Source organism: Pantherophis guttatus, chromosome 6, assembly GCF_059756535.1.
Source record: "Pantherophis guttatus breed Tessera chromosome 6, ASM5975653v1, whole genome shotgun sequence".
NCBI lineage: Eukaryota > Metazoa > Chordata > Lepidosauria > Squamata > Colubridae > Pantherophis > Pantherophis guttatus.
Genome location: NC_142068.1, coordinates 38,987,503 through 39,009,753, shown reverse-complemented (window position 1 = coordinate 39,009,753; position 22,251 = coordinate 38,987,503). Strand labels below are relative to the sequence as shown.

Here is a 22,251-nt window from a genome sequence, read left to right as displayed (position 1 = left end):
ACTAATTATTATTTTTTAAAGTTTTCTAATGCCTCATTTTCAATGCCTGTTCATCACTGTGACTTCATAATGCACAACAAGTCCTGCCCTGTTTACCTCTTTTGAGACTCTGAATTGCAGCACTGAATTTAGGACCTAGGTAAAGTTCAGCATCTGTTCGTTCAGGCAATTGAACAAGACCAACCGCACTATCCTTAAACAGGAGATCTTTGCCAGAGTCATGAGGAGATTTAAAAAGTTGGCATCTTGTTTGCTTTTGCTTCATCTGTTCCTAAAATAAGAGAAAACAAATCAAAGAAGAATGAGATGAGATGGAATATGAAAATTAATGGAATATTTATTGTATTTATTCAATTTGATGGGCTTTAATCCACACTCAGGGCCGCAGGCTCAAGCACAAAGCCACATTTTCAAGACCTCAAAAAAGGTCAACTGGGATGGGGTCAATCTAATCTCAGAGGGGATGATGCTCCAATGGACAGATGCCAGGCAACCCTTCCTGTCTGATAGCACTCAAAGCGTACTTTTCTGCCAAATCAGATAGGACTGATAGAGACAATTGATGAAAGGTGATCCTGTATATAGCTCAGTCCAAAGTCACAAAGGGTTTTAAATTGATAACCAGCACTTTGAATTTCATCCGAAAACATATCAGAAGCCAATGCAGTTTACGGAGCAGTGGTGTTACATGTGCCAAGTAACTGGTACTGGTAACCATCTTCATCGCCATGTTTGTACCAGTTAAAGCTTTCAAATCAGTGGTGGGTTGCCTCCGGTTCACACCGGTTCTATAGAACCGGTAGTAAAACTGGCGGGAGGCTCTGCCCACCGAATCTGACGTCATCAAAATGCTTTTACGCATGCACAGAAGAGTTCTGCACTTATGCAGAAGAGTGGGCACACACACGTGTGAAGCAAGCGCGCATGCACGGCCCCATTGCAAACCAGTAGTAAAGGTAAGTAGAACCCACCCGTTTCAAATACTCTTCAAGATCAGCCCCACATAAAGTGTATTACACTAGTCCATTACTGGGGATTACAAGGGCATGAGTGACTGTGAGCAGGGCCTCCCCCACCCTTTGAGAGAACAGAGAGAAGTTAGGAAGAACAAAGAATTTTAAATAATGAAACTGAATGAAAAATTCAGGAGCTACATTGCAGGTAGTTTGGGAAAAGACTACTGCAGTGTGAACAAACTCAGAATTAAATTCAGAAGTTTTTTCTAAACCAGAGCCCCCAATTGAAACAGGAAAGAGAATGGTAGCAATTTTGGCTTTATCTTAACCAAAATATTCTGTGACCCACCCACCCCTCTTTCCTTGCATATAATTCTCATCCAATTCTCTTCATTCAACTGATTTATAGAATAAAGGGAAGACCTTTTAAAACCAGGAAACACTATCAGGAGTCAAAAATATCAATTCTTTTTTCCCCCTCCCTGTTATTTTCCAATTTCACTTTCCTTGGTAGCTTTAATGTTTCAATTATTTACTACCCCCAATTTATCTGAACAATCTTCCACACTATACTATTATTGTTCAAATATCACTCTGTCTTATTCACGAAATGTTATGGGAGAGAGGAGTTCAGATGATGAAAACTTTCACCTGTAATTCTTTTATATTTCCTCAAAATTTAGTTCATTTACAAAAAGCAAATGGAATCAATGCACTGTCCTTTAACTGAAACCTGTAGGAAAAGAACTTTGTAGTGTACACCTCAGTCAAAACAGTTTTATTTGTGGCATTCCCTTTTCAAGGTAACATTTTCCTACTAGTAGCTTTAATACATTATTCTTCTTTTAGTCCTTCGTAAAATTGAGACGTTTGTGATATTTATTTTTGATCTCTGTTTTATAAAAAAGGAAAACTTGATAAATACCAGTGCATAAGAGAGGAGTGCCCAGATTTTATCTGTCCAACCATCAACAGATCGTGTCACCACAGCAGGAGCTGGCACACTAGCCCAGTTACAGGATTCATATTCTTCAACAGGCTTTCTGGAGCCATCAACACAAAGTAACTCATATTTGCTTCTTTCTTCTGCACAGTCATCTGTGGAGAATAAAAGGCAACAGTGAGTGTAAGAAAACAAAGTAGGCTCCATCATGTTGTTGTTGTTTATTAAACGTGTATGTCACGTCAATTATTTTTTAAAAAGTAATAATTATTGTAAGGATGAAAAACAAGGACAATGTAAAAGACAAAAAGCAAAAAGAAGGGTAGGGATGCCAGAGTAACAACATTTTAGAAATCCTCATGAAAGGTCTGGGTGAAGAGCCAAATCTTCAGACTCCTTTAAAACTCAAACAGGGTGAGGACCACATTTAGATCCTGGAAGGAAGGAGACCCCTCATTCCAAAGGGCAGGAACTGCAACAGAGAAGGTATGTTTCTGGGATGCTGATAGATGAAATTGCTTAACTGAAGGAATAAAGAGTGCACCAAACTTGCCAAACTGAATTGGGAGACAGGTAGTCTCTCAAATAATTATGAGAGAGAACGAATCCTTTGTTATGGGAGAGAGGGAATCCTTAACTACCTATGCCAGGGTTGTCAAACTTGCGGCCTGCGGGCCAGATGCATCACACACTGGCCACACCCACACCCGATTTAGTGAAGTGGGGGAAAGTTGCAATACGTCACATGACGATGCTGTGACAACGCGAGTTTAACACCCCTGCCCTATGCCATATAAGGCTTTATAGGTAACAACTAGATCCTTAAATGACATCTGGAAACAAACTGGAAATCAGTGCAGCTTTGAAGTGGAGGTGTTACTTCAGTTCTTGCTGCTGCATTCTAGACTAATTGAAACTTCCAGGTGGTTTTCATGGAATCCCCATTGCAATGAAACTATTATATGATCAAAAGTGGAAGGGAAGAGAAAGAATAATTGGTGAAGATGATGAACATTCAGACATGGCTAAATTAACCATTTTGATTAGAGAAAAAAATATATCACCAGTTAAATCTGTGCAAAGGCCTTTCTGTATGTTATTGAACAATAGCTATGAATCCAAGAAGGCCCCTAAGTTATGCACCATCGTTGAATAGGAAATTGCAGTTCCATGAAAGATCAGAGATAAAATATCTGCAGATGTGGGTGGCCAAACAGCCACAGCCACTCAGTCTTGATAGAACCAAGTCATTTCCTCCCTATCCAAACCTTCATAATCCCCAGGCTCCAGGACAGAAATTCAGCAGGTTTCTTTGGTTGACCAGGTTTGAAATATATAATTGAATCTTATTGACATATTGATGATACCAAACCAAAACTGATGGATGATCTCAACAAGTGGCTTCATGTTGATGTTGAAAAGAAGGGAAGAGAGGATAGAACCCTACAAAACCAAACACAGGAGAGGTCTAGGAAGTAATCTCACCCCTACCCTCAACTAAAATTAATTAGAACTGGCTCTGGAGAAAGGAACAGAACCACCAAAAAGCAGTGCCTCAATCCTCAACCAACAGAATTGTGTCAGTAGGATACCTTGATTAACAATATTGATAGATCAAGGAACACAAGCATGATATATCACCACTATCCTAGCTCTGCTACAAAACAGTCTCAGTATTAAATCATGACTGAAACCTAACTGAAAAAGGATTAGATAATCAGTTTTCTCCAGAGTTCTCAACAACTGCAAATCAAGCATCTTCTCAACAACCTTCCACAGAAATTGAGAATTAGAAGCTAGTGATAATTATTGAAGACTGTTGGGTCGAAGGATGACCTATGGGGACGGAGTGCATCATCACTTCTATTAAGTTTGGGAGCACTAATCCATTCATCAAAGAGGTTGACACTATAGCATGGAGCCATCTGCTGATTTCAAAACCCAGAAGGAATCCAGATCTAATAAACAGGTGACCGAATTGATAGCACAGAGAGCCCTGTCCACTTCCTCAGGAATCACTGGCTCAACAAAAGTGATACAGTACAAGCCTTGGCACCTGTCCACTTCAGACAGCAATTAGAGCCGCAGCTGAACTGTCCACCAGGAAACCTCCAAGCTCTCTCTGGAACTCCACCGGGTTCAATTAATCCCCTGGGACAGGTAAATTGAACGGGCCCTGTCTCCCTTGCATATTTAATGTAATACCATTTTCTCTCTCTCAATTGCAGACCATCATACAATATCATAAACAGGTTTTGAAATTCCTGTTTCAAAACCGGCTTGTCACATATTCTTGTAAGACTGTTATTCGGGAAATTTCCACATTTAATGCGGTTGGTACACTTTGCTTAAAAGCATGTACAGTGCTATTCAGTGGTGGGTTGCCCCTGGTTTGGACCAGTTTTATAGAACCGGTAGTAAAACCACCTGGAGGCTCCACCCACTGACCTGGACGTCATCAGAACCAATCTGCACATGTGCAGAAGCTTCTGTGCATCCACAGAAGAATGCGCCCGTGTGGGCACGATTCAAACCGGTAGTAAAGGTAACTAGAACCCACCCTTGGTGCTATTATATGTATAGATTTCATCTATCTTCCCAAAAATGGTAAGTACACCGCAAGCTTTTTCGGGAACCCCTCTAGAAAACTGGAGTTGAGGCCCCAATAGATGAGTACTAGATAAAATGAAATCCATCTGCAAATAGTCATAAATTTAAGCACTTTTTGGTATTTGAATTAAAGGTTAGCATTTTCCAAGATTCATACCTAACACGACTCCCTCATCCACAAAAGCCACATCTCCAGATCCAGATTTCAGACACCTTATGAAAAAAAGGATAAAATATTAGGAAGTGGGTAGTGGTTAAGTATTATATTTCTTGCATCTTGTATGATGCTATCACCCACATTTCTGCTTTTTCAACTGAATAGAAGCAACCTACCCAAACTGCCCAAATACAGCTAGCCAAAGCAAATGAGGCACTGGTTTAGGGTACCAAAATTTAGGTTGTGCCTGTCAGATGTAAATGCCTTATTCTCCAATGTGTAAATAATGTATATATGGAACATCAGAGGTTAACTTATTCTTTGGACTTTAATGTATTCATAACTTACCACTCCCATTCCTAGCTCCACCCCTTGTATATATAAGGAGCCACCCTCACCATTCTCGTTGCTTCTACCTCGAATATTCAGTGAATATAGAATGCCTATCATAATTAAAAAGAAATATATTTAAAGCTTTAACTTCTATTATCTTTATTGAGTCTGATCCTGAAAATATTGCAACAAGCTGGTAGCAGAGGATGGTTAATTGACTCAATAAGTAATTAAAAATGTCCAAGAAAGATAGGCCCAACACCAGGGCCTACAGCAAAGAAATAGAAACTGATCAAGAGATGATCAACGAATCCACCAATGCGATTTCGAGAGAATCCGAAGAATACACCACTGAAGAAGAAGAACTAATGAGTGAAAATAATGACCAGAAAGAAATCGAAATAGAAAATAACGAACTCAGGTCAGAGATATTAAAGATACTAAAAAGCCAAAAGAATGATGAAAGTCTCATCGCGGACCTCCAGGAGATGCTGAAGAACAGCGGAGCAGCGAGAGAGAAAAACGTCATTAAAGAAAAACCCAAAGATCAAAAAATCGTAAGTGAGATGACTACTGAGAAAATAGTTGTTAAAAAGAAAAGATGTGATCCCGCGCGAAATTTTGAATGGCAGCCATCTTGGTTTCAACGAACTTCAAAAGAGAATGGAGCAGAGCCAATCAAAACGCTCAGTTCAAAATTTCTGGCGCGAAAAACACTATCAGACGAAGAAAGTGAGAAAGAAGTCTCAAACTCTTCAGATGATCCAAAATCAGAAAGTGAAGACGATTTAACAAAATCTCAAGTAAAATCAGCAATGAAAACGCTTTTTGCTGCTTTTGGGCCAAGACTGAAAATTACCAAGACATCTACGAAGAAGCAAGAAATCAAACCGGCGACTCAAGACCTGCACGCTCCCATCCTGACTTCGAAAGCGACGACGCCCGAGCCCAGAGAGCCATGCCGATTTCGCCCTACACCACAGACAAAATCGAATACCAACGCACACAAAAAGAAGAAAAGAACCGTCACCACCACCAGAACCCCAAAAACCGAGCCAGAGACCGACTCATCTGAGGAGGAGCGGATCGAGAGAGCTGAAAGGGAGAGAACCTTCCACGACGCCACCAAAGAAGAAATGAACAACGCGCATGTGCGAAACTACGTAGACGACCCAGAAGGACTTGAACTGGCCAGAGAACCGCGCAGACTCATTGCAAGCATCCCAATGCCGTTCTGTAATTTCCTGCACTTGAGAGATCACGGACTGCCCCAGGTTGTAAGTAATGGACAGAATAATGTAGGTAACTTACCCAGTGACTTCCCAAAACTTAGAATTGATGGCATTAATTTACAAGAGTGGTATCAACAGCTTCAGGTTATTTTCATGAAAGAAAATTTACTATTCTTTATAACTAGCCCTCCAAGAAGACCTTGGACTTTAAAAATAGATTGTTTACATCATAGAGCATTTTTCATAATAATATCTAGCGTGTCTCCTGCAATGTATCATAGCATCAAACCAAACCTAACTGTATCAGAAATAATTCAATGCATGTTTAATCTATTTCACAGCGATAGCGTAGCTACAACCACAAGAATGTCTAAGGATTTCTTTTCCTCTAGAGTAAAACCAGGGGTTTCTATAAGTGAGCATTTGATAAATCTAAACAAAATAAGAGCTGAGCTACAATTGAGGGGGGAAGTGATTTCAGATCAAACAATGAAAAGTGTTATTATCAATTCACTTGATCCATCATGGGATAGCTTTATGTCACACTTAGATACCATTAATTTGGGATATTTATCCATAGAAAGTCTATCTAACAAATTGATAGCAGAAGACAATTCAAGAAAAAATCGATCCAGTAACCAAACAGACCACAAACCTTTTAGGAAAGTAGTCTTTCAAGATAAACATAATGAGGCCTTTAGATGCTACAATTGTGGATCCAGGGAACATAGTAGAAGAGACTGCCCCAAAGTCTCAAGAGAGAGACATAGACCAGAATATAGGAGCAAATATAATTACAGACAATCTTCCACAGATAGACACAAATATAGAAGCCCACCAAATTACAAAGAAGGTAGAGGGGGTAGAGAAAATTCAAAAGAGAGGAAATCTGGGTCACTGAATGGGCTAAATAAACAAGACAGCACCAGAACACAGCAGGATGAGAATAACAATTGGCTTATTGACTCTGGTGCAACAAATCACACCACCAACAACAAAAGTATATTATCTTCATTTATAGAAGATAAGTTTGTGATAAAGGTAGCTAATCAAGAAAAGGTTCAAGTACTAGGCAAAGGAAATGTGACCTTGCCTGGTCTAGGGAAAATAGAGGGGGTATTATTAATCCCAGAAATACCTCACAACATACTAAGTGCCATAAAATTAAGCAGAGAATCTGATATCAATATAGTTTTCTCAAAGGGGAAAGCAACTATAGAAAAGAACAAAACAAATGTAGGTACTGTAATGATAAAAGGAGGTCTACCCTATCTGATAACTAAAGAAAGATGTTTACATAACATTGATTCAAATATGGAAGATTGTATTGAAGCAGATGATGAAAATGTCAGTAACAGTGACAATGATGAGTGTAGAATAACTCATGATCACAAAAACACATACAAGGAAAAGAAACCAAAAATAGGTAAACCAATTCATGATGAGTGTGCTCACATCTTACACAGGAAGTTAGGACATGCAAGCTTTCCTGTAGTACAAAAAATGACTGAACACGCAGAAGGTGTCAAAATAAAAAATTGTGAAAATTATTTGGAATGCTCAGTATGTAAGTCCACCAAACTAAAAACCAGTCCCAAACCAAAAAAATCTAACAGATCAACTAACAATATTTTTGATTTGGTACATATGGACTTAGTTGGTCCATTAAGTCCCTCAATTACCTATAGAAAACGTTACTTCCTAACAATAGTGGATGACTACAGCCGATATGGTTTTGTTTACACATTAAAGCACAAGGATGAAACATTTCAGAAATTTAAGGAATTCTACAAACGTATAGAAACACAACATAATATCAGAATAAAGCAAATTATGACAGATAGGGGATGTGAGTTCATGTCTAAAGAATTCTCCCAATGGTTAAAGGATAGAGGAATGTTACATTTCACGTCCAATCCTTTTTCTGCATTTCAAAATGGAGTTGCAGAGAGGAAAAATTCCACACTACAAACCATGATTAGGTGCACATTAGAGGATGCTGGTTTAGGCAAACAATTTTGGTCAGAGGCATTACATTATTCGAATTACACTCAAAATAGAACCTGGTCCAGTATTGTGAATAAGACACCATATGAGGTGATGTACAATAGAAAACCCAAATTATCACACATGCACATATTTGGAGTCACTGCAGACGTACACATACCTAAACAATTGAGGAGAAAGGGAGAAAACGTATCCAGGAGATTAAGATTCATGGGATACGAAACTGGAACCAAAGGGTACAGATTTATTGATAGTAATAACAAATTTATAGTATCCAGAACAGCTGTGTTCCATGAACAGGCCAATTGGTCAAAATTGCACCTTAATGAAATATTTCCTAATAAATGTAAAGATACGATATCTTGTGAGGAAGGAACAACAGAAAATCAAAATATTAACAAAAGTAAGAACAAAACCAAAACTTGGACTAATAGTCAGCATAAAATAAAGACAGACACATTAACAAAAAAGGAAGCTAGATATTTGCATGATAACCATAGCAAGCCTGAAAGAACTATTAGAAACAATAGAAACCAAATACCAAATAAATACAAAGATTACATAATGCATATGAATGGAGAACAAATAACACCTAATACATATGAAGAAGTATTGAAACTTCCACATGAAGAAAGAGAAAAATGGGAACTAGCTATGGAAAAAGAGATGGAAAGTTTACAAGGATTAAATGTATTCACACCTGCGATCGCACCTAAGGATAAAACAATTATAGGTACCAGGTGGATTTATAAAATTAAGAACTTAGAAGGAGGCAATACCTTATACAAGGCTAGACTAGTTGCACAAGGCTATGCACAAAAATATCCAGAAGACTATACTGATACATATTCACCCACAGTGAGAACAGAGAGTGTCAAAACAGCCCTTGTAGTAGCATCTGCACTCAATCTGGACGTATTCCAATATGACATACAGACCGCATACTTACATGCAAAATTAGATAAGGAAATATATGTAAGAGCACCACACAGTCAATACACTAATAAGAACGAAATTTGGTTATTAAATAAGAGTCTGTACGGATTAAAGCAATCCGGCAAAAGATGGTACGATTGCTTGGTAAAAGTACTTAAGACCATGGATTTCAACGCCACCACTGCTGATAACTGTTTCTTTGTAAAAAAGAGTAATGATCATATTGAATTTGTATTAATTTACGTGGACGATATTTTATACATTGGAAAGCATAAAGAGAGCAGGGAAATCTTTGTAAATAAGTTAAATGAACACTTCTCACTGAAATCTCTGGGTAAAGTGAATAAATACCTTGGTGTGCAAATTAACAAAACTAAAAGGGGATTCAAACTTACACAGAAAGATAAAATCATCGAACTCCTAAACAAATGTAACTTAAATAATGCTAAAACCTGTGACACCCCTATGCAAACTGATTTTCTTAGAAACACTGATGAATCTTCCCCTGAGTTTAAAGACAACACATTTTACAGATCAGTTATAGGTTCACTCCTTTATATATCTAATTGGACTAGGCCAGATATTGCATTACCTCTCAATCTATTGTCAAGATATGTTAGTAAACCAACCTTGTATCATTGGGAAGCTGTCAAAAGAATTCTAAGATATCTGAAGGGTACATTAGATTTTTGTTTAATGTTGGAACCCAATAATGACAGAGAACCAAAAATTACTTGTTATGCTGATGCAGATTGGGCTGGTGATACAACATGCAGAAAGAGTACTTCTGGTTATGTTTTTCTATTGAATGATTGTCCAGTTTACTGGTATACTGGTAAACAAGAACTAGTAGCCACTTCTACTACAGAAGCGGAATATGTTTGTTTGTCCAAAGCTGCAAATAACCTTGTATGGTTCAATGATCTGATCACTGATGTTTGGAAGAAACCCACCTTACCATTTATTATGCATGAAGACAATAAAGCGGCCATTGAAATATCCAGATCCGATGCAATTGGACAAAGGTCCAGGCATATTGATATAAAGTTTAAGCATGTGAGACAACTGTCTCAAGACGGATTCATTAAAGCAATACATTGCGATACTTCTGAACAATTAGCTGACATATTAACAAAACCCTTACCTTCTAAACAACACAAATATTTAACTTCTAAATTATATGTATTATATTGTCCTGAATCAGAATGTAATTGGTGTTGTGTAACGAACCGGCATTTAGAGGGGAATTTGTCAGATGTAAATGCCTTATTCTCCAATGTGTAAATAATGTATATATGGAACATCAGAGGTTAACTTATTCTTTGGACTTTAATGTATTCATAACTTACCACTCCCATTCCTAGCTCCACCCCTTGTATATATAAGGAGCCACCCTCACCATTCTCGTTGCTTCTACCTCGAATATTCAGTGAATATAGAATGCCTATCATAATTAAAAAGAAATATATTTAAAGCTTTAACTTCTATTATCTTTATTGAGTCTGATCCTGAAAATATTGCAACAGTGCCAATACTGCCCCTATTCCAAAAACAAAGGCACTTCTAAAAATACAAATCTGTACATTGATGGGAGGTAGCAGCATCAGTCAATGTGTGACCCATATCTTCAAGCTAACACTGCTGATATTGTACTTTAATTATGTTTCTTACCAAGAGAATAAATAAATATGAACTGAATAGAGAACTTTTACAGGAAATGAGTAGTGAGAATATGGAAGAAGAATCAAGGCAGGAGTAAGACAACTGATTTCTCTCTGGTTAGGCAATTTGTCCATCTAGCCCAATATTGTGCAAACAGACTGGCAACAGTTCTTTAGGATCTTGGACAAAACACTTTGCCATCACTGAAAACCAGAACTGTGCCTAGTTGAAGAACCTGAAACCTTTGGTAATTAAGATAAGAAATGAACTATTGACTTACATCTTGTTACAGTTAGTCCTCAATTTACGACCACAATTCAGGTGAAAATTTCTGTTGCTAAGCGAGACAGATAAGTGAGTTTTGCCCCCATTTTACGACCTTTCCTGCCACAGTTGTTAAGTGAATCACTGCAGTTGTTAAATTAGTAACATAGTTGTTAAGTGAATCTGGCTTCCCCATTGACTTTGTTTGTTAGAAGGTCACTGTAATGGCTTTCCCTGGCACTTCCCTGGACAAGTCTCTGGATGCTAGCTCAGACGAGGAAGAACTGGGTCTAGGAATATTATGTGGGGGGACATGGAGGAGTGTCCAGAGATTGCTGGAAGCTCTAAGCCAGGAATGGCGAGGCCGAGCACTGCAGAGCTATCACAGGAGGAGTGACAAGATGAGAAGCTGGTTGACAGGAGAGGCATAGCTGCAGCTGGGAAGCCCAGAGGCTTTGGGTGGAGAAGGTGCACAGCTGGCCAGTGGAGATAAGAAAGAACTGCCTCCTCCTAATTCGAAAGCACGTAGGGCTGAGAGGAGGCAGGCACAAGAAAGTCAACCAGGCTACTTGCGAGGTGACTCTTGATGGGCTGCACCAGAGAGTGAAACAACGCTAGGAACAACATGTCTGTTTTCTTGCCGTGTGTTCTTTAACCACCGTAAGTCTTGCCTTGACTACACCACCTGGATTCTATACCTCAAACTTTGGATCGTGCCTCTTGAATTAAGGACTTGCCTTTGCTTTGCGGATGTGCCTTTGCCCTGTGGACTGACGTGGGTTTTTCCTTGAATAACGTATTGAACTCTTTGAGAATGGTGCTGGTGTGGATGTGAGGAAGACTATTTGGGGCTTGGGAAGCATCAGTAAAGACTTCTAACACCCGTGGAGTGTGCATGTGTGAGCAGGACAAGACAGTCACAAAAAGTGATCCCATGAAAGCAGCACACTGCAACCATTGTAAATATGAGTCAGTTGCCAAGCATCTGAATTTTGATCACGTGACCATGGGGATGCTGCAATAGTTGTAAGTGTGAAAAATGGTCACAAAATGGTTACTTTTTTCAGTGCCACTGTAACTTCAAACAGTCACTAGACAAACTGTTATAACCCGAGGACTACCTGTACTGAAAAAGGAATATCTGGCAAGAGATGGATGAAGGGCAAATGGAACATACATGATCCAAAAGATTCACTCTGGGTAACATTTAGAGTTCCATTATCCAATAGAAGAACTTAATACTATACTGCTACCATGTAAAAATACGTAGCCTACTTCTTGGTGCAGGCAGTAACAGGACTGATTCTTGAACTGGTTGTATGTTGTCCTAGTCAGTCATCCAATTGCAGGCAACTAACATATTAATAAATAGAAGCAATAAACAAGAGCTTATTGGATATTCTCAATGGTAATACTGTACATTGGGGGAGAAATGATCAGCTGAAAAACAATTATAGCAGTCAAAATGGAGAAGGAACAGTGGGCAATATACAGCAGGTTGGGAGCATTCTAGACCAGGGGTCTCCAACCTTGGCAACTTTAAGCCTGGAGTACTTCAACTCCCAGAATTCCCCAGACCTCTGAGAATTGAAGTCCACCAGGCTTAAAGTTGCCAAGGCTGGAGACCCCTGTTCTAGAGCACATCAGCGGTGCTTTGCTGCATGCAGTGGAAGATGGTCAGGGATAAGATCTACAACAAATTGGAGCTACTCTCCAGGAGCAGGAGGGCTACTAACAATTTGAGGAGATTTTAAAGATCTCCATGCAACACTGGTTCCCTACCATACATGTAAACATGCATCCAAAAAGTGGCCTGACTTGCATGACTATATGCATGACCACACCCCAAGGACAACATCATTTGGAAATGGAATTACCCACCACTGCAATATGTATAATAAGGCTCATGTATGTGTAGCTTTGGGAACTTTAACTTTAACATTTAACTTTAGCTCAAGGTTGACTCAGCCTTCCATCCTTTCGAGGTAGGTAAAATGAGGACCTGGTTTGTGGGGGCAATAAGCTGACTTTGTATAAAAAAAGAACACCGCTTGGGGGGGCGGGCGAAAGCCCTACTAAGCAGGTATATACAAAAGTATGACAGCTATTGCTTAACGCATTGTAAGCTGCCCTGAGTCTCCGGAAAAGTCTCCGGCATATAAATCGAATCAAATAAATAAATAAATAAACATGAGATTCTGCACATTATAGCATCTGAGTGATATTGCTTTTGTCTCTGCCTTATTTGATGATCCTTTGTTTCTATCATAGTTTTTTAAATTAGTCCTTCATAGGGCTTTGATTCTCCTGCCCTGAAGTGCCATTTCTCTGTTCATTATGTATAGCAGCACAGTGAATGCAGTAGTGTAGCAGTGAATTCTTTTGGTCTATGTGCAAATCTCACAGAATTCAGTTCCCAGTGGGAGCTAAGAGCAAGTGGAAGGTTTTTCTGCATTGGAGGGGTAGTCCTTGATTACAATCATTAGTTTAGTGACCATTTGAAGTTACAACAGAACTGAAAAAAGTGACTTATGACAGTTTTCCACATGACCATTGCAGCATCCCAATGATCACATGATCAAAATTCAGATGCTTGGCAACTGGTAGGTATTTATGACAGTTGCAATGTCCTGGGGTCATGTGATGACTTTTTGCAACCTACTGACAAGCAAAGTCATTGGAAACGCCAGATTCAGTTAACAACCTTGTCACTAACTTAACAACTGCAGCAATTCACTTAATAATTGTGGCAAGAAGGGTTGTAAAATATAGCAACCTTCTCTTCATAATTTCCCTTGCTTAGCAACAGAAATTTTGGTTTCAATTGTGGTGGTTGTACATTGAGGACTACCTGCATATGAAGGCTAAAGGGATTTCCATATCAGCTAAGAGGGAAGTGGGACAACAAGATTGTAATTATCTCTTAAATAAAGGTTGGAAGTCGTTCACATATTTAACTTTAATTTTTCCTTTGTTTTTCATTTCCTGTACTTTCTTATTTCTTTCTCCCTTTTTCTTTCTTTTTTTTTCCCTTTCAAATTGCCTTTTATTCTGTAAAAAAATATTTTATTCTATGTGAACAGAATGTGAATTTTAAAAGGTTGAACTTAATTGGAGGGCATGGACCCTTATAAAATATATTTCGGAAATAGTTATGGAAGCATGATAAAAGTTTACCATGGCTTATGGGGGAAAGCATGTGTCACTTACTGATAGGCTCCTGCATATCCAGCAAAAGGATCATTCAAGTCACAGGTTCCGGTTCTACAAGCATGGCACAGATTTTGTAAAATTTGTACATTTTTGAGACCTGGGACACAACTGGCTGCAAAAAATCTTCCTACAGCTGTAAAAAGAAATCAGATGGGTAAGTCTTTGACGATAAAGGTAACAGGTCCTTTATATTATTAAATTGCATTCTTCAAGTTTGGTTCAGAATTGGATTGAACATACTGTGCCTCACATGGCATGCTTGAAGTCTTATTATATTCAAGGATGACAGAGGCATCTTTTTCTTCAAAGGAAGCACCGGTAGTTGGTAAACAATCTCAGATTGGAAGATTCCACATTCCCCTGTGATGTCAAAGATTTGCTGGATCATAAATCTCACACATATGTTACTTATGGACAGCAGCTGCATACCAGTTGAGAAAGTATGGTCCCTACAAGGTCATATAAGTAGGCACACTTCTTGGATCCTACTCCATAACTACATAAGGTAATAAAAATGTAAGGCAATAAAAATATTGTTTTATATATGGAACATTTTACTGTAGCTGTGTTTATATGAAAAGAATATACGGAGAAGCAAGGGAGAGAAAAAGAAAAGATGAATGTATGTGCGTATATTCTTTTACGCACATACACATCACACGGTTTTCTTTTAGAGTAAACAACTTGTGTAGAGTCCAAAAAGAGAGTAATAAATAATATACCAAAGAAATTAAATACATAAGATAAATAATAATAATAATAATAATAATAATAATAATAATAATAATAATAATAATAATAATAATAATAATAATAATAATAATAATTTTATTTCTATACCTCCCTTCTCCCGAAGGACTCAGGGCGGTGTACAGCCTATTTAAAAACACAAGACAAAACAACGGTTAAAAATTTAAAATAATTAAATAGATTTGGCTCAATTTAAAACCCCAGAAATTTAAAATACCCCAATTTAAAATTATTATGTTGATAGCCCGGCCTGGCGGAACAACAGGGTCTTCAGTGCGCAGCAAAACACCCGGAGGTCGGAGATCTTACGTATTTCCGGGGGCAGTTCATTCCACAGGGCTGGGGCTCCCACAGAGAAGGCCCTCCCCCTGGGTGTCGCCAGCTGACATAACTTGGCCGATGGCACCCTGAGGAGACCCTCTCTGTGGGAGCGGACTGGCCGGTGGGAGGCTATTGGTGGCAGAAGACGGTCTCGAAGGTACCCGGGTCCTATGCCATGGAGCGCTTTAAACATGGTAACCAACACCTTGAATCGCACCCGGAAGACCACTGGGAGCCAGTGCAGCTCGCGCAGGAGGGGTGTCACGTGGGCACAATGAGTTGCACCCATAACCACCCGTGCGGCCACATTCTGGACCAGTTGGAGCCTCCGAGTGCTCTTCAAGGGGAGCCCCATGTAGAGAGCATTACAATAGTCCAACCGGGAGGTAACAAGGGCATGAGTGACCGTGCGCAGGGCATCCCGGTCCAGAAAGGGCTGCAACTGGCGAATCAGGCGAACCTGATAAAAGGCCCCCCTGGCCACGGCCGTCATATGCTCTTCTAAAGACAGCCGTGCGTCCAGGAGGACACCCAGATTGCGAGCCCTCTCTGTGGGGGGCAAAGATTCACCCCCAATAGTCAGCGATGGCACCTGCTGACTATATTCGGGCGCCGGAAGCCACAGCCACTCGGTCTTGGAGGGGTTGAGTCTGAGCCTGTTCCTCCCCATCCAGACCCGCACGGCCTCCAGGCAGCGAGACATCACATCAAGGGCATCGTTGGGGTGGTCTGGGGTGGAGATGTACAGCTGAGTATCATCAGCGTACAGATGACACTTCACCCCAAAACCACGGATGATCTCGCCCAGCGGCTTCACATAAATGTTGAACAGGAGGGGCGAGAGGACCGACCCTTGCGGCACTCCCCATGCGAGATGCCTCGAGGTCGACCTCTGCCACCCTGCCAACACAAACTGCGAGCGGTCAGAGAGGAAGGAGGAGAACCACTGCAGAACGGTGCCCCCTATTCCTAACCCCCTCAACCGCTGCAGCATGATACCCTATGCACAGTCACTCAAGCACTCGTCACCTCACGTCTGGACTATTGTAACGCTCTCTACATGGGGCTCCCCTTGGGGTACACCCAGAGGCTCCAACTGGTGCAGAATGCGGCCGCGCGGGAGATTATGGGAGCGACTGGGCGCTCCCATGTGATTCCTCTCCTGCGCGAGCTGCATTGGCTTCCGGTGGACTTCCGGGTGCGCTTCAAGGTGTTGGTGATCACCTTTAAAGCGCTCCATGGCTTAGGGCCAGGGTACTTACAGGACCGCCTTCTGCCACCAATAGCCTCCCACCGGCCAGTTCGCTCCCACAGAGAGGGCCTCCTCAGGGTGCCGTCAGCTAGACAATGCCGGCTGGCGACCCCCAGGAGGAGAGCCTTCTCTGTGGTGGCACCTACCCTTTGGAACAATCTACCCCCCGAGATACGAGTGATCTCCGACCTCCGGACCTTTCGTCGGGCCCTAAAAACTCATCTCTTTCAGTTAGCCGGTCTCTCTTGATTTTATGGTTGGTTTTAAATTTTGATATGGATTTTAAATTGATAAATTTTAAACTATGGACCAAATTTAATTATTTTAAATCTATTTTTAATTGTACTTATGTATAAATGTTTTTTATCTTGGCTGTTCACTGCCCTGAGTCCGAAAGGAGAAGGGCGGTATAGAAATTCGAATAATAAATAAATAAATAAATAAATAAATAAATAAATAAATAAATAAATACCTGTTGTGGCTCCGACCCCCGAGCCCATTTTATCGGAGGGAGAAGGCTCCGAACATGAAGGAGAGGAGTCGGCCAGGCCTCCCTCTCCAGACCCCTCCTCTCTGGCTATGCCTCAGGTGTCTGCCGAGGGAGAGGAGATTGGCCAGGAGCCAGGTGTCTCCGATGACAGCGATGACGGTGATACGTCGTTCCTGGATCCACGCCAATGAAGGCGAGATAAACGTTTGCAGCAGATGAGGAGGCATGCCAGGGATTAAGCTGAGTCACTGAACCACACCCCACAGGCTATATAAGAGAGTGTGGTGGCCATTTAGACTCTGTGACGGACAAAACTAACTTCTGGCTAGTCACTTTGTACAACGCCTGAATCTGCTGAAGGTTTCTGTTTGAGCTGGACTGTTTTTGAAAACTGTGTGTATTTGTTGGTGTTTATCTGGTGGAGGAAAACTCCCTCTTCTTGAAGTAAAGTACTTGGCAGACGGTTATTGTATTGCTGCCAAGTTCCTGATAATGAACCTTGTGTGTGCCAAGTAATTCTTTAACCCCCGGCTGGCTGTTTGTGTGTGTGGGGGGATGGGGATAGAACAATACCATGGTCAATGGTATCAAAAGCCGCTGAGAGATCTAATAGGACTAGGACAGAGGAGCAACCCCTGTCCCAAGCCCTCCAGAGATCATCCACCAACGCGACCAATGCTGTTTCTGTGCTGTACCCCTGCCTGAAGCCCGACTGGTACAGGTCTAGATAGATAGCTTCATCCAGGTGCCGGGAAAGTTGTTGTGCCACCACGCTCTCAACAACCTTCACCACAAAATGAAGGTTGGAGACTGGACGATAGTTGGCTAATTCAGCCGGGTCCAGGGAAGGCTTCTTGAGGAGGAGCCTCACTACCGCCTCTTTCAAGGCGGCAGGAAAGGCACCCTCACTCAGAGAAGCACTTATAATTCCCTGGAGCCAGCCTCGTGTAACCTCCCGGGAGGCCAGTACCAACCAGGAGGGACACGGGTCCAATAAACACGTGGTGGCACTAATCTTACCCAGAACCCTGTCCACATCCTCAGGAGTCACAGGATCAAACTCCTCCCAGATAACATTCTCAAGACCTGCCCTCGTCTCCTCCCGTGGACTCATCCAATCGGAGTCCAAGCCATCCCGAATCCGAGCGACTTTATCATGCAGGAATTGCACAAAATCCTCAGCACGACCCTGCAAGGGATCTTCCCGCACTCCCCCCCAAAGAAGGGAGTGGGTCACCCTAAACAGGGCGGCTGGGCGGTTCTCTACAGATGCGATAAGAGCGGAAAAATGGTTAGATTTTGCCACTTTTATCGCCACTAGGTAGGTCTTGATATAAGACCTCACCTGTGTCCAGTTGGAATCGGATTGACTAGTCCTCCAAATGCTCTCTAGGCATCTTTTCCAACGCTTCATCTCTCTCAGCTCCTCAGAGAACCAAGGAGCCAATTGAGATCGGCATCGGGTCAGAGGCCGCAAAGGCACGATGCGGTCCAAAGCTCCAGCGGCCGCCCTTTCCCAGGTGGCCACCAGCTCTTCAGTCGAGTCATGTGTTAGAGTCTCAGGAAACGGCCCAAGCTCCGTCAGGAACCTTTCGGGGTCCATCAGGCGCCTGGGACGGAACCATCTGGTCGGTTCCATCTCCCTGCGGCGGGGGAAGGCGGTAGGAAAGTCTAAGTGGAGGAGCGAATGATCTGTCCATGACAAGGGTTTGATATCTAGGTCCCCTCTACCAAGATCGTACATAAGAAGTGTACATAAAACCATTTTATATTCATACCATTCATTCAACCTTTCAACCTAATCATATATTTCTATCCTTGCAAATCCTTTCTTTATCACACACATAACTACACATAACTACTTCATGTGATTTTTATTTTGGGGAATTCAAAAGATTATACTAAAACCCTCAACTTCATGATACCACTTATGATAATTCACATGGAGCATACACTTTTATAAAGTTTTAATAGTGCCAGACTTATTCTCTGATAACTTTACTATCCTTTTCTGCTCTGCTCTTCAGTGTGTGATCATTTGCCTTTATTTATTACCATTTCCGCATTCTCAGTTCCTCCTGCAGTATAATTTATTTCAGACAATTCTACCCAGGACAAATCATGTCTTAATGGAAGTATTGCCCTTACTGAGAGGCTTTTTGCATTTTCATAAATTTAAGCATGATGCTTTCTGTTAAATTATTTCTATTATGAATACAGCTGGAAAATCTCTGAGGAATTGTTTTTTTTTAAAGGACTAATTTGACCAGGTATACAGGCTTATGATATAAGCTTGCAAAAACATCAAACTAGAGTTAAAGGGAATAGAACTAAAACTTCAATTCCATTTTTGATATAATTCTGTTCTCAATATGAGCACTTGCTTAAAAGCCCAAAAACCTCTGTTATTACAAGAACTAATAGAGAGAGATGGATTTTCCCATTGTACAAAAAAAAAAATTACAGAAGGTTTTGATGTCATATTTATACATGCGTGCAATCCCACCACGGTTGCCCATATTCCATACTAAGATAGCATTCTACTCTTTCTTGGCCATCTACAGTAGTTCCCAACATGAATTAATCCAAAAATACCCTCTACCTAAATTAGTTTTATTTCCAGAGTGGCTTATACCCTCAGCCTGAAAAGGCTGATTGAAGCCATGACATTAGGGAAACCTTCTGTGCTTGTGAAGTGAATAGTCATTGTTCATCCCCCCTCCTTTTTTTTTCTGTTTTTTTTCAGAAATTTATCAGGGTGATTGTTTTAGGGACAATGGGAGAAGAAATGTGTGTAGGATATATTCTCTACCTGTAAAAATAATAAATATGGATATAGATGATAAATAGACAAATAGAACTATAGAGATTTTTCTTACCATTTTCTACAGGTACTGATTCTGTTCCATCCCACTGTATCAAATTCTTAGACACAAGAGTTCCTATTGGGATGAGCCAGCCTGCAGATCTTCTAAAACCAGTGTGACAAGATCTCTTCTGTTTGAGGTCTTCAAGTGAAGAAATAGTTCCTTTCTTCACAACAGCAATGGCATGATAACTAGTAGTAGTTACTGATAAGGAAAGAAGGAAAAATCAAATGTAGGTTATAGCTATAGTCTCTATCTATTTCCAACAAGATTGTTTAAGAAACAATTTGTAGCAAAATGAACAAACTTCATTATCCTGTAATATCCTTATACTATAGAGGAAACAGCAAAATATATATTTAGGAGTGGGCTTGCCAATGTACTTCTATTGTAATTGCTTGTAATGTTAACAAACTGAAACTACTTGTATAAATGAATTAAATAAATTAAAGACTAAAGCACCATGATTGTGTTAAGGTGAAATTGATGACAGCAAATGTAACACAGAGATTGTATCTTGAAAAGGAGGAAGGACACGCTTTCTCTTTTGATCAGTCCAGAGGACTTCCCCAGTTGGGGGCTCTGGTAAATGTGATCCAAAGAAAACATCAGGTCACCATCATAACTAAAGGAGAGGAAGGAGTTGAAATTCTGAAAGGGGATTTCTGAAACTGACTTGGTTTCCAGAAGTTTGTGTGCAGGAGTCTGGCAGCCTAAGGCTGAAGAGTGGAAAAACCCTGAGCATGTGAAAGTATCCTAGCACTGCATCCTTGGATCACAAATCCAAAACTCATTTTAAATACATCTGTAGCCTCCAGGAGTCAAAACCCAGAAAGGGCATTGCAGTATTTCTCAAACTTGACAACTTGAAAATTCCCAGAATTCCCAGGCCTGTCTGAAGAATTCTAGGAATAAAGTCCATACAACTTCAAGTTGTCAAGTTGGACTGGACTGGAACATAAACCTGGCATGCAGCAAATCCCCAACTCCAGTCCCTGATGGCTTCATTTGAGTGCATTTCCAAGTGGATTCTGCGTGGTGAGCTATAGCAACCCACATATCTAGTTTAATTCATATTAGCAACTTTATCTTTATTTCGTTATCAAATTCGTAAGGCCACTCATTGATTTTACAAAACTATGGTTGGCAAACACCAGCAATATAACAGTAAAAATCCAAGCCAAAGTCCTCTTATTAAAAACACAAAATATCTATGCTGTATGTCTACCCCAGAACTCCCAAATTAATAGCCTGGCCCAAATATCTGGGAGAAGAGCCAGGTTTTCATGGCTTTCTGAAAGGCAGTATGGTTGGAGTTATCCATACCCTGGGCAGGTCCCATGACACAGAAGGGCCCTTATCATCTCCCTCCCAATGAGCAACCATTGAATGAATTATGCAGTCTCTTTGCATTTTCAGATCAATCCTATTCAAATTTACCTCCTGAGCTTTTTTGATGAAGTTCAGCTATAACAGGCTTTAGATAATAAGGGTTCAAGCTTGCTTCTAAAATAAGACCGGCATCTAAAGTGATGGCATCTGCTTCTGAGTTCTAAAAAAACATAAAAGTAAGATAATAAGGAGAAAGTATTTCTTTGGCATAAAATATATCATGAATGCATAACAGTTATATCTCCTTGTTTCTTCCTAGATCTGGAAATTAACATAACTTCCTTTTCTTTCACAACATATTTGCCATGAAGGGTGATAATGCTATCTTGAACAGAGCACTGGGCTAAGATACAAAGATGTAATAGAACAACAAGGAAAACTGAAATTAAAACAAGAATTGGAATTGGATTTAAACAGAGACATTGACTGGTGGACGTACACACAAATCCAATCTAAATATAAGGAAGATACAAAAACATGTGAAATACAAAGAGAACAAAATGAATTAGATAAAATTATATTAGGGACAGATGAGAAGCTAATTAGTAAGATTTATAAATTTCTATTGCGATATAAAATGGAGGAGGAGGAGATAGTGAAAGACACAATGATTAAATGGGTGCAGAACTTTAATTATACAATAGATTTGGAGAGATGGGAAACAATGTGGCAAGTAAATTCAAAATTAACATTATCCGCGGCATACAAGGAAAACCAGCTGAAGATGTCTTATAGATGGCACTTTTCACCCACAAGACTTGCAAAGATGTTCCCAAATAATATCTCAAATTAAAGAAAAAGACAGATTATTACATAATTTGGAATAAATGGTATGAATGGCTTGAGTCTAGAAATAAAGAAAAATA

The 22,251-nt window shown here is 40.3% G+C and overlaps 1 protein-coding gene across 1 annotated transcript in view; it reads right to left on the bottom strand.

Moving 5' to 3' along the window:
* The window catches only part of LOC117678780 (ovotransferrin-like), a 48,418-nt gene that overhangs the window by 16,248 nt on the left and 9,919 nt on the right, over positions 1-22,251 (bottom strand). Inside the window, exons 3-8 of the mRNA XM_087872125.1 lie at positions 21,434-21,545; positions 20,006-20,197; positions 14,311-14,446; positions 4,667-4,722; positions 1,882-2,054; positions 97-271 (exon numbers count right to left, since the gene is read on the bottom strand). Of these exons, the coding sequence (XP_087728251.1) occupies positions 97-271; positions 1,882-2,054; positions 4,667-4,722; positions 14,311-14,446; positions 20,006-20,197; positions 21,434-21,545 (844 nt within the window). The remainder of the gene's footprint in view (positions 1-96; positions 272-1,881; positions 2,055-4,666; positions 4,723-14,310; positions 14,447-20,005; positions 20,198-21,433; positions 21,546-22,251) is intronic.